Genomic DNA, 11341 nt, shown 5'->3' on the forward strand with positions numbered 1-11341 from the left:
CGATAATTGTGAATTTATTAGCGAGTGCAGTGTGGATTGTGATGCAATTGCCGTGGCTTTTGTTGTGCTAGTGTTTTCTTTCTGTGCTTTCGCCTGCATTCTTTACATAATTTCCCTGCATTTCTCGCATTCGCGACATGCGCATTGCCGCCCACCGCCCCACTCAAGGTCGAACGAAAATACTGCAAAAACGAAGAAACCAACAGGCAACAAGTGTTTCTGCACCCGGTGCTTGTGAAAAGTCGGGGAATTCTGAGTTAAGACAATGTTGTAATAGATTGGTTTCCGTCAATAGTCAACTTTATCTGTGCGATACTTCTCCCGACTACTAATTACTTATCCCAGTTTTTAGCAAAACCATTAGGAACTTAAAAAGTAGCCAAAGCTTTGCAAAGTGTGAAATTATAACTGTGATGTAGTGACCAAACAAATTTTAAGATAATTAAAGACACAAACAATAAATTAAAAAGGTATAGAGACTGAAAACTGACTCCTTGAAAAGTTGTAATTCAACATTCATTTATACGCACTTTCTTGATTTTTTTACCAGATTTATTTTTAAGACACAAGGCAACCTTGATAATAAGTGGTCTACGGTGTAATATTATTTATTTAATTTATATATTAAAATTTGTTTGGTCAAAAAATACTTTAAAATGCTAAAGAATAAATGGATATACAAATTTTCATTTTTAAAGTGCTGTAAAACGTATACAACTTTTTTTCTAAAATACAACATTTAATGAACTGATATATTATTACAAACGCTCAACAACCTTGAAAGTTAGACAACAATTATTGTTTAAAAATTGTATTTTACTTTCGCTCTGGTTTCTAATTTATTGAATTGTCTTTTTCTTTTCAGAGGGTAACATGTGGTCGCCGCTGGTCGTTGTAGTCTTTTTGGCCCTGGCCCTAAGCCAACCGGATGAGTTGGTCGAGGCCGCTGGTCCGCTGAAGGTGCTGGGTCTGTTTCCCCATCCCGGAGTCAGCCACTTTCACTTCTTCCACCCCATCATGAGAGGTCTGGCCGAGGCGGGACATGACGTGAGCGTGGTTTCCCACTTCCCGGACAAGCATCCGGTAGTCCGTTACAAGGATTTCCCCTTGACCGGGCTGGACAAGCTCACGAACAGCGTGGATCTCAAGGTGAGTCAAAAGGGGATTCACATGGGCGTATGGGAAAACGAACTATTGTTTAGATTTAAATTAATAGCCTATTGACGAAATAGCACAAAAATAGTAGTAAATCACTTGTTGAAATTACTGTAGTTAAAGCAATAACTTACTAAAAACGTTTTTTTAAACTCCTCGTTTTAGTTCTTTGAGAAGCGCACATTCTACAATCATTTCTTGGAATTCTTTCTGCTGAACGAGTGGGGAAAACAGGCCTGCAACCAGACACTCCGCTCGGAGGCACTGCAGCAGATCCTCAGGCGCCCGGGCCGCTTTGATGTGATCATAATGGAGCAGTTCAATTCGGACTGCATGATGGGCGTTGCCCATCAGCTCCAGGCCCCCGTGATCGCCCTGAGCAGCTGTGTGATGATGCCCTGGCACTACGAAAGAATGGGAGCTCCTTTGATACCATCCCACGTCCCGGCTCTCTTCATGGCCCAATCGCAGGACATGGACTTTGGCGGACGACTGGCCAATTGGTTTAGCACCCACGCCTTGAACTGGATGTACAAGTGAGCAATACTAACCTATTCTCCAGAACCAGGTCTTCTATATATGTAATTAATTATTTTAACATTTCATATAGACTCATATCAGTACCCGCTGCCGATGCCATGGTGCAGTACAAATTCGGCCACGATATGCCTTCGGTGGGTGAGCTGGTGAAGAACACCTCCGTGTTCTTTGTGAACCAACACTATTCGCTATCGGGACCCAAGCCCATGCCACCCAATGTCATCGAGCTGGGTGGCATACACATCCAGAAATCTAAGCCTCTGCCCGCCGATCTGCAACGTATTCTGGACAATGCCGAGGAAGGAGTGATCCTGATCAGTTGGGGATCCATGATCCGGGCGAATTCTTTGTCGGCGACCAAAAGGGATGGTATTATAAGGGCTGTGGCTAGATTGAAGCAGAAGGTTATCTGGAAATGGGAGAACGATACGCTGCCTAACCAGCCACCCAATATGCACATTATGAAGTGGCTGCCGCAACGCGATATCCTCTGTCATCCGAACGTAAAGGTGTTCATGTCGCATGGTGGACTCATGGGCACTACGGAGGCAGCCTATTGTGGAGTTCCAGTTGTGGCCACGCCCATGTACGGGGATCAGTTTGTGAACTCGGCCGCCTTAGTGCATCGGGGCATGGGAACCATCCTGAACTTCGAGGATATCGGGGAGAATACGGTGATGCGGGCTTTGAAAAAGGCCTTGGACAAGAAGTAAGTAGCCGAAAGCTTGCTTATCTATGGGTAAATCCTCAAATAAATTTTGTAATATTTCATTTTAGATTCTATGATGCTGCTAAGGTCGTCTCCCACTCGTTCAACCACCGCCCCCAGCAGGCTCTGCACACCGCCATCTGGTGGGTGGAGCATGTGGCCCATACGGGTGGAGCTCCTCTGCTGAAACCCAGCGCTGTGGAGATGTCCCGATTCGTGTACTACTCCCTGGACTGCTATGCTCTGGTGGCCTTGATCCTGGGCAGCGTCATCGGCAGTTGGGTGTGGCTCCTTCGACGCTGCTGCGGATCCAGTTCCTCCAACAAGACCAAGAGGGATTAGCCGGGCTCATCCTGGCACCGCTTCGTTTGTGGTGAATGTGATATTTTGTATGTTCTGTGTAAGAGACTTTTAAGTGTAAAGACGCCCCTCTCAAGGACTTTATGTAGATGTAATATTAGTGACGCCAAATTAAATATAATGTTTATAACAGTTGGTATTCAACCGCTTAGAAACAATAGATTTTGATTTTGGGAATAAGTATCTCGATTGTAACTTATAGGACAAAAGACAACTGCACAACTAATTATTTTGCATACTTTAAGGGGTATAAGTAAATATTATTTTTCGAATGCTTGGCACAGTTTTAAAGTTGTCGAAATTAAATATATGCTGGCTTCCTGATGAAGAAAGTAGAAATACTTCGAAGAAGACGAATTTTTTTACAGAGTTAAAAACTAATAACTAAGATCATAACACCATCCTCATCGCGTTGAAAAGGTTAATTAATTCCTCAAACATTTTTAAACAATTTTCAAGGACCAATTGTAAAAATAACAATATTGCATACAAAAAATAACGTGAAAGCTTTGTTTCCCTGATATTTCAATTAGTTGCCACCTTCTTTCCGGTTCTTGGAAATATAATCACGATTATTTTAAACGAAAGTTTCTTTGAGATTTTTGAAATATATCACTCTTGTGAAGACGAAATGTTTGGATGGTACTCAAAACAGAAGAGAGATGGTTTGAATTAAGAGTACATTTAAGTTTCACATAATGTTTTTCTCTTAAGTTTCCTCTAGATGATTAGCGTCTGAGCCCGATGCGTTTTAGTTTCGTTTATGTATGTATGATCCAATAAAAGTTTATGAATGTTTTCGCCGCCTAATCGAGCTCTTTCCGTACTCGCCCGTGTCAGTTGATGATCATCTTTTGACCGTTCCGGATCTCTCTCCCTGTGTGAAACTAACGCCGGTGACTATTTTTTGTGTTGCTTATGAAAAAATAAAATAAGAGATAGAAATTTGCATTAGGTAAATTTAGAAGTGCATTCCTCACCCTCAACCGTGCGATTGGAAAAATTCATAACAGAAAAATCGATTTTATAAGGGGATTGTCACACTGACTTAACTTAAAATTGACTCTTTCGCAGCAATATGTGTGTTTGGAAGGGTTTCTGCCTGCTGGCGGTACTTTGTCTGGTAACTCCCAGTGATTCCCTGCGAATCTTGGGCCTTTTTCCCCATCCAGCCATGAGCCACTTCAAGTTCTTTCACCCAATAATGCGAGGATTAGCGGATGCTGGTCACAGTGTGGATGTCATTAGTCCCTTCGAGGACAAGGATCCGCCAAAAGGATATACGGACTATCTGCTACCGCCTTCCAGTTTGACGGACACTATTCATCTAGAGGTAAGTTGTCAAGAAGATGAGGCAACCAAATCACGCTAATCACTACAGCTAAACGAGTTTTAAAAGTGTCTAAAGAGTCAAACATTAGATCAAAACTCATTGTATCATCATAAAAGTTGTATATCATTTGTTAAATAGCAACTTTTTAATGAACAACAACTCTGGAGTATTTGAGAAAATCATATTACCATGCCATATATATACATATGTGTACCTCCAACGAAGAAAATCAAAATTATTTTATTTTTATTATTACCAGCCTTCCAGAAAGTGATAACTTATATATCACATTACCACTATATCACGCATCACCAATTATTACAATATTAAAAAAAAAAATGCAATTCTTTAATTATACCCCCAGGACTTCGAGCGCCCCTACAACTTCCTTTTCCACTATTTTGAATTCTTTATCCTGTATAACATGGGAAAAGAGGCCTGTAACACTACGCTACATAGCCATGCTCTTTCTGAGATCCTGAAGCATCCTCCCGGTTACTACGATGTCGTACTACTAGAACAGTTCAATAATGATTGTGTGATGAGTGTGCCTCATGTTCTCCAAGCCCCGGTTATTGGCATGAGCAATTGTGCCCTGATGCCCTGGCACTACGAGCGATTGGGTGCTCCTCTAATACCGTCCTATATATCCGCATTGTTCCAAGGGCAGTCCCAGGAGATGTCCTTTGCGGGACGATTGGGTAACTGGATTACAGTTCACTCGCTCAATTTGCTGTACAAGTAAGTAATCTTTTCGGTTTTTTAGTAATCAACTAGATTAGATAAATTAATTATCATAAGTCAAAGCAACAAGTTTAATACTTCCACCACATTAAATCATTATGCCCTTTGTTGTTGACAAGATTTTAATCCGCTGATCCTGTCTAGAATCTTCACAGTTCCCGCTGCCAATGCCTTGATCCGCCAGAGATTTGGTCCAGGATTGCCGTCCACCGAGGATATGGTTAGAAATACTTCCTTGATGCTGGTCAACCAGCATTTCTCGCTGAGTGGACCAAAACCTCTGCCCCCGAACATCATAGAAGTCGGCGGTGTGCACATAAAGCCTCCGAAACCTTTGCCCTCAGATCTGCAGCATATACTGGATAATGCCCAAAAAGGAGTCATCCTCATCAGCTGGGGATCTCAACTAAAGGCGAGTTCCCTTCCCGCTACCCGTCGAGATGGTATAGTTCGTGCCCTTGGGAGATTGGAGCAGGAGGTGATCTGGAAGTATGAAAACGATACACTGCCGAATAAGCCAGCAAATCTGCACATCAGGAAGTGGCTGCCTCAGCGTGATATCCTTGCACATCCTAATCTTAGGGTTTTTATGTCCCACGGTGGACTGATGGGCACCACTGAGGCGGTGGCCAATGCAGTGCCCATTGTGGGTGTGCCCATCTATGGTGATCAGTCGCTCAATATCGCCTCATTGGTTCAGCGGGGAATGGCCCTGCAGCTGGAGCTTAAGAAACTGGATGAAAATACCGTCTACGAAGCGTTAACAAAGGCACTGGATCCATCTTTTAAGGCTAGAGCCAAGGAGGTGGCCTCAGCCTACAACAATCGCTTACAGGATCCCTTGGAGACGGCCATCTGGTGGGTTGAACATGTGGCGGAAACGAAGGGAGCTCCTTTGGCCCAATCAAGTGCAGTGTATCTACCCCGCTTTGTTTACCACTCCCTGGATGTCTACTTAGTGGTTATCCTAATCCTGCTACTACCTGTGATGACCTTAATCGGATTAATCCGAATGTGTAAAAGGGGAAAGCAGCCTAAAGGTGACCCCAAGCTGAAACACAAACGAAACTAGTCCTAGATTACGTTTAGATTAACTGGTTTGTTCTCGTTTTTTACAACCTTTTTCGATTTCAAGTCAGAGGAACTTACTTAAAGTATATTGGCAACTCACGAAAATATTTTTACTTCTTATTTTAAAACAAATTGTGTTATATTATCAAGTTATTTTGTTGATAAGCCCTAGAAGACTTATCCTAACACTTTTGTGAATTGGAAAATTTAGGAAGGCCGCAGTAAATACGTGTAAAACAGTTCACTTTTAATAAAATTATGTACAAAACAAAAGTTTTCGTCCCTTACAACTTTGCCTTCGAGGCACCCGGGAAACCCAGACGATACAGAGCCACCACAACGGCTCCTCCCAAACCAAGATTGTGCTGCAGAGCCAACTGGGCATTGGGCACTTGGCGTTTCTCGGCCAATCCACGGAGCTGCCAGCAGAGCTCAGCACATTGAGCCAGACCAGTGGCTCCCAAGGGATGACCCTTGGAGATCAGACCACCACTGGGGTTGACCACGAACTTTCCACCGTAGGTGTTGTCTCCGGCGTCGATGAACTCGCCGGCCTTGCCCTCTCCGCACAGTCCAAGTGCCTCATAGGTGACCAATTCGTTGGCCGAGAAGCAATCGTGCAGTTCCACCACCTGGACATCCTGGGGCTTGTAGCCGCTCTTGGCGAACAGGCGCTGAGTGGCCAGACGGGTCATGTCGGTTCCAGCAATCTTCATCAGGCTCTTATCGGCAAAGGTAGACGCCGGATCACTGGCCATCTCCATGCCCACAATCTCAACTGCCTGCTTCTCCAATCCATGACGGCGGACGAAGGCCTCCGAGGCGAGGATAGCAGCCCCTGATCCATCGGAAGTGGGACAGCACTGCAGCTTGGTCAACACGCCTTCCACCACCTGGGGCGACTTCATAATCTGCTCCAGGGTGTACTCATCGCGGAACTGGGAGTAGCTGAAAGCAACAAAGGGGCAGAGATAAAACGACATGTGTGTGGATCAGCTGCACACACCCCTTGGAGTGGATGATGGTCTACGGACTACTTATTTCTCTGCTTCGAGCGATAAGATAAGCGCACGAGTGAGGTGAACTTTCGACTGAACTTACGGATTATTAACCGAATGCTTGTGGTTCTTCCAGGCGATTTTGCCAAAGTGCTCGGGCTTGGTGCCATACTTCTTCATGTGCTCCTTGCCAGCGTTTCCGAAGATCTGGGCAGCCATGGGGCCAGCTCCGATCTCGGTCAGCTCTCCCATCTCGGTAATGTGACGCTCCATAGGATTGGCGCGATCAAAGTACTATTCGGGGAGAGAGTAATGGGTCAGTAATGGATTTGGTAGCGGGTTAAGTGATTCACCTTTGAGGACAGGGATCCACGCTCCATCTTCTCGAATCCCAGAGCCAGGACGCAGTCGGCGTTTCCGCCCTCGACGATCTGCTTGGCCAGATACAGAGCACTCGATCCCGTGGAGCAGTTGTTGTTCACATTGTAGACCGGAATGCCGGTCATGCCCACCTCGTAGATCGCCCGCTGTCCGCAGGTGGAGTCTCCATACACGTAGCCAGCCACCGCCTGCTGCACTTCCTCGAACTTGATGCCCGCATCCTGGAGAGCCTTCGTAACAGCCTCCTTGGCGAAGTCCGGGTAGCAAACATCAGCTCGTCGACCCGGCTTTTCGAACTAACGAAAATTATAACAGGAAGATCGGGTAGATATTAAAATAAAGGCGGCACAAAGGTTAATCTCTTGCAGCCGAACCTTGGTCATGCCCACTCCGATAACGTAAACTCTGGTCTTGGTCATTTTTTGGCTGTTTGTGCTCTGCGGGATCACGGATCGGACTCTCAATATCGACTGAGGTGGATCAACAGGTTGCTTGCTTATATATACGGTAGATATGATAAGAACAGAGGTGCTGATTACGCTGCTTTTTGGTTGAATTTTGTTTATTCATTTTGTGTTAATGATATTAAAAATATTGATCAAAAATCATTCTTCAACTATTTATATATTTTTGTAAATTAATCTTAAAAGATCAAATTGAAAAAAAACATTCCCTAATTAACATAATTCAACGTAGCCAGAAATAAAGCTAAACAAAATACACCACTGTTATGAGGGCTGCAAGTACTTCGGTATGGTTTGTTATAGTTTAAATACCATAAACTCCAAAACAATAATTAAACATTTTAATATAAAATATTCAACAAATCGGTGATGAATCGGAAGTATTTGTTAAAAAACTCCGAAAATGGTTTCAAAACTAATTATCGGTACTAGTTATAAAGAAAACATATATTATAGCATTGAATGAGGGTTTTACGGTTGTGCGTTAAACTTTATTAAAAATTAAAATTAATTAATTAATTATTAAAATTAAAACATTTATCATAATATTAACAATTAAGTTAGAAAAGTTGCTAAATATAAAATTAGTTCGGTAGCTGAATTTCATGCATTGCCCAGGGCTGCATTTAGTTTAAATGACGCGGGCTCCTGAATCATATGGCTGGTGTTACCGTATTCTATGGTAATTGTTATTGGAGACAGCCCTGTCTAACTGCACACAGCTTCTGGTCCGCGACTAAATTTAATAGCTCTTGAGCACTAGTTGCGGTATTACCTGTTTTGTTTTAGATCCTGCTACAAAGAAATGTCGAAGATCCGTGTTTATGTCGTCGGGGTGGGCATGACCAAGGTATGTATCCCAAAGTCCCCAATAGTTATAGGCAACATCAAGAGAAAATGTAAATAAAAACAAAACAAAGAATAAAAGAGGAGCTTTGACAAATTGCAAGTAACTTGAATATTGAGCAATATTAAGCGATTACCGGACTTTGAACTGGGCTGCACTTCGTTCGATAATCTGCTCTCGAATGTTTGTAGCTCCATTCCATTATCATTATTATAAATATTACGACTAGCTCTATCGATCCACTGCCCCCTGGAGTGCCGCGATTGGAATTATTAATCTGCATTCTAATCTCTGATAATCAAAATCTTTATTTTCGTGTTCCCTGCAGTTTGAGAAGCCCGGTCGTCGAGCTGATGTTTGCTACCCGGACTTTGCCAAGGAGGCTATTACGAAGGCTCTTCAGGATGCGGGCATCAAGTACGAGGAAGTGCAGCAGGCGGTGGCAGGTTACGTGTATGGAGACTCCACCTGCGGACAGCGGGCGATCTACGAGGTTGGCATGACCGGCATTCCGGTCTACAATGTGAACAACAATTGCTCTACGGGATCGAGTGCTCTGTATCTGGCCAAGCAGATTGTCGAGGGCGGAAACGCCGACTGCGTCCTGGCCCTGGGATTCGAGAAGATGGAGCGTGGATCCCTGTCTTCAAAGGTGAATCACTCAACCCTCTAAAAAATTCATTACTGACCCGTTACTATCTCTCCGAATAGTACTTTGATCGCGCCAATCCCATGGAGCGTCACATCACTGAAATGGGTGAGCTGACCGAGATCGGAGCTGGCCCCATGGCTGCCCAGATCTTCGGAAACGCTGGCAAGGAGCACATGAAGAAGTACGGCACCAAACCCGAGCACTTTGGTAAAATCGCCTGGAAGAACCACAAACACTCGGTCAACAATCCGTAAGGCTTATTAACTAAATCGTTGCAGTAGTTCCGTATCTAATCTTTAGCCCTATTGCCTCTGCTTAGCTACTCGCAGTTCCGCGATGAGTACACCCTGGAGCAGATTATGAAGTCGCCCCAGGTTGTGGAGGGCGTGCTGACCAAGCTGCAGTGCTGTCCCACCTCCGATGGATCAGGAGCTGCTATCCTCGCCTCGGAGGCCTTCGTCCGCCGTCATGGATTGGAGAAGCAGGCAGTTGAGATTGTTGGCATGGAGATGGCCAGTGATCCGGCGTCTACCTTTGCCGACAAGAGTCTGATGAAGATTGCTGGAACAGACATGACCCGTTTGGCCACTCAGCGCCTGTTCGCCAAGAGCGGGTACAAGCCTCAAGATGTTCAGGTGGTGGAGCTGCATGATTGCTTCTCGGCCAACGAATTGGTCACCTATGAGGCACTTGGACTGTGCGGAGAAGGCAAGGCCGGCGAGTTCATCGACGCCGGAGACAACACCTACGGTGGAAAATTCGTGGTGAACCCCAGCGGCGGTCTGATCTCCAAGGGTCATCCTCTAGGAGCCACTGGTCTGGCTCAATGTGCTGAGCTCTGCTGGCAGCTTCGAGGATTGGCCGAGAAACGCCAAGTGCCCAATGCCCAGTTGGCCCTACAACACAATCTTGGTTTGGGAGGAGCCGTTGTAGTGGCGCTGTATAGGTTGGGTTTCCCCGCTGCCAACAAAGTGATTCGCAATCTGACTGCTGCCGGCAAGGCGGCAACTAGCGAAGAAGGATTCAAGGTATCTCCCTTACTCAAACTTCTTGAGCAGGCCATGCAGGAGGACAAGGACAATCTTATCGAGAAGGTGCGCGCCATTTACGGCTTTAAGGTGAACAACGGACCTAATGGCCAGACCGGATACTGGGTAATCGATGCCAAGCAAGGCAAGGGAAAAATTATCTTTAACGGAACACGTAAGCTTACTTTAAGTGCATAAAATGTATACTCCAAATAATGATTTTAATTTCCTATTTCAGAAAAGTGTGATGTAACCTTCATCATCAGCGACGAGGATGTCTTTGATTTGCTTACAGGAAAGTTGCCTCCGCAAAAGGCCTTCTTTCAGGGCAAGATCAAGATCCAGGGCAACATGGGCTTTGCCATGAAGCTGATGGACCTGCAGCGATCCGCTCAAGGAAGAATCCAGGAGCTGCGCTCCAAGCTCTAGACATCTCAATAGATCTTTATAAGGCATTCCTTGTGCATTGCTATATCTTGGTGGCTTTGGATCTGTTAAACCTAGTTATATGGATTTATCCAGCATACGCTTTTTGTACGATTTTTGTATTAATTCTTTAGAGATTAAAATGTTATATTCGTAATCCACAAAGTGTTGCATTACTGTATCGGGATTTTAGAGTGACAAAACCATTTTATGTTTTTGTACGATCCGAATCTTTATTGTTTCTTCAACGTGTAAGCTGGCTTAATTCTACAGTTATATATGGTGTATATATATATTGTAATTATCAATGTGTGTATTGTTCTACGCACTTTCAAAACACTTTTCAAAAAAGTTGTTGAGAAGGAAATCAAACTGGGACCTTGGCCAAGCCTTATGGCTTTTAATTTATACTTTTAACGAGTACGAATGTCTCTGGCCAATTAGGTGCGTGCCATTAAAAAAATACACACTATAACAGTTAAATGTACCTGCCTGCATTAAAAAACGTTCAATTGTTGTATCTAAAAAGTGCTTGCGGTGTGGTTGGTGGTGTAAATAAATTAAAAAACTACATATCTATCAAGTGTCTCGCATTTTAAGCTTAAAAATCTACGTTCTTTATCAAATATAGGG

At 44.1% G+C, this 11341-nt stretch overlaps 3 protein-coding genes across 3 annotated transcripts; 2 read left to right on the forward strand and 1 right to left on the reverse strand.

The window, feature by feature from the left end:
• The first annotated feature begins 865 nt into the window (after positions 1-865).
• On the forward strand, positions 866-6185 carry LOC108005197 (UDP-glycosyltransferase family 36 member D1). The gene is made up of 7 exons (XM_070997030.1): positions 866-1149; positions 1321-1691; positions 1766-2404; positions 2473-2740; positions 3831-4097; positions 4462-4838; positions 4986-6185. The coding sequence occupies exons 1-7, from the start codon at positions 874-876 to the stop codon at positions 5911-5913; spliced, it is 3126 nt and encodes a 1041-aa protein (XP_070853131.1). The 5' UTR covers positions 866-873; the 3' UTR covers positions 5914-6185.
• Positions 6139-7811, reverse strand: LOC108016329 (sterol carrier protein 2). Its single transcript, XM_017082969.4, has 4 exons — positions 7666-7811; positions 7264-7587; positions 7014-7204; positions 6139-6860 (listed from the first exon to the last, which is right to left on the reverse strand). The coding sequence occupies exons 1-4, from the start codon at positions 7708-7710 to the stop codon at positions 6197-6199; spliced, it is 1224 nt and encodes a 407-aa protein (XP_016938458.1). The 5' UTR covers positions 7711-7811; the 3' UTR covers positions 6139-6196.
• A 636-nt stretch (positions 7812-8447) lies between these two features.
• On the forward strand, positions 8448-10865 carry ScpX (Sterol carrier protein X-related thiolase). The gene is made up of 5 exons (XM_017082939.4): positions 8448-8605; positions 8931-9254; positions 9314-9504; positions 9574-10457; positions 10521-10865. Exons 1-5 carry the CDS (start codon positions 8561-8563, stop codon positions 10709-10711), a joined length of 1635 nt encoding a protein of 544 aa, XP_016938428.3. The 5' UTR covers positions 8448-8560; the 3' UTR covers positions 10712-10865.
• Positions 10866-11341: the final 476 nt, after the last annotated feature.

The sequence above is a fragment of the Drosophila suzukii genome, chromosome 2L, assembly GCF_043229965.1.
Source record: "Drosophila suzukii chromosome 2L, CBGP_Dsuzu_IsoJpt1.0, whole genome shotgun sequence".
Classification (NCBI taxonomy): domain Eukaryota; kingdom Metazoa; phylum Arthropoda; class Insecta; order Diptera; family Drosophilidae; genus Drosophila; species Drosophila suzukii.

What these genes read in the sequence shown, in the direction of transcription:
- LOC108005197 (XM_070997030.1), top strand. Translation starts at nt 874, where the DNA reads ATGTGGTCGCCGCTGGTCGTTGTAGTCTTTTTGGCCCTGGCCCTAAGC. An exon ending in CGAACAGCGTGGATCTCAAG is followed by an intron (nt 1,150 to 1,320) that starts GTGAGTCAAAAG and finishes TCCTCGTTTTAG; the next exon opens with TTCTTTGAGAAGCGCACATT. An exon ending in CGGACACTATTCATCTAGAG is followed by an intron (nt 4,098 to 4,461) that starts GTAAGTTGTCAA and finishes TTATACCCCCAG; the next exon opens with GACTTCGAGCGCCCCTACAA.
- LOC108016329 (XM_017082969.4), bottom strand. Translation starts at nt 7,710, where the DNA reads ATGACCAAGACCAGAGTTTACGTTATCGGAGTGGGCATGACCAAG. An exon ending in GTGGATCCCTGTCCTCAAAG is followed by an intron (nt 7,205 to 7,263) that starts GTGAATCACTTA and finishes CTCCCCGAATAG; the next exon opens with TACTTTGATCGCGCCAATCC. An exon ending in AAGCATTCGGTTAATAATCC is followed by an intron (nt 6,861 to 7,013) that starts GTAAGTTCAGTC and finishes TGTTGCTTTCAG; the next exon opens with CTACTCCCAGTTCCGCGATG.
- ScpX (XM_017082939.4), top strand. Translation starts at nt 8,561, where the DNA reads ATGTCGAAGATCCGTGTTTATGTCGTCGGGGTGGGCATGACCAAG. An exon ending in TCGGGGTGGGCATGACCAAG is followed by an intron (nt 8,606 to 8,930) that starts GTATGTATCCCA and finishes TGTTCCCTGCAG; the next exon opens with TTTGAGAAGCCCGGTCGTCG. An exon ending in AATTATCTTTAACGGAACAC is followed by an intron (nt 10,458 to 10,520) that starts GTAAGCTTACTT and finishes TTCCTATTTCAG; the next exon opens with AAAAGTGTGATGTAACCTTC.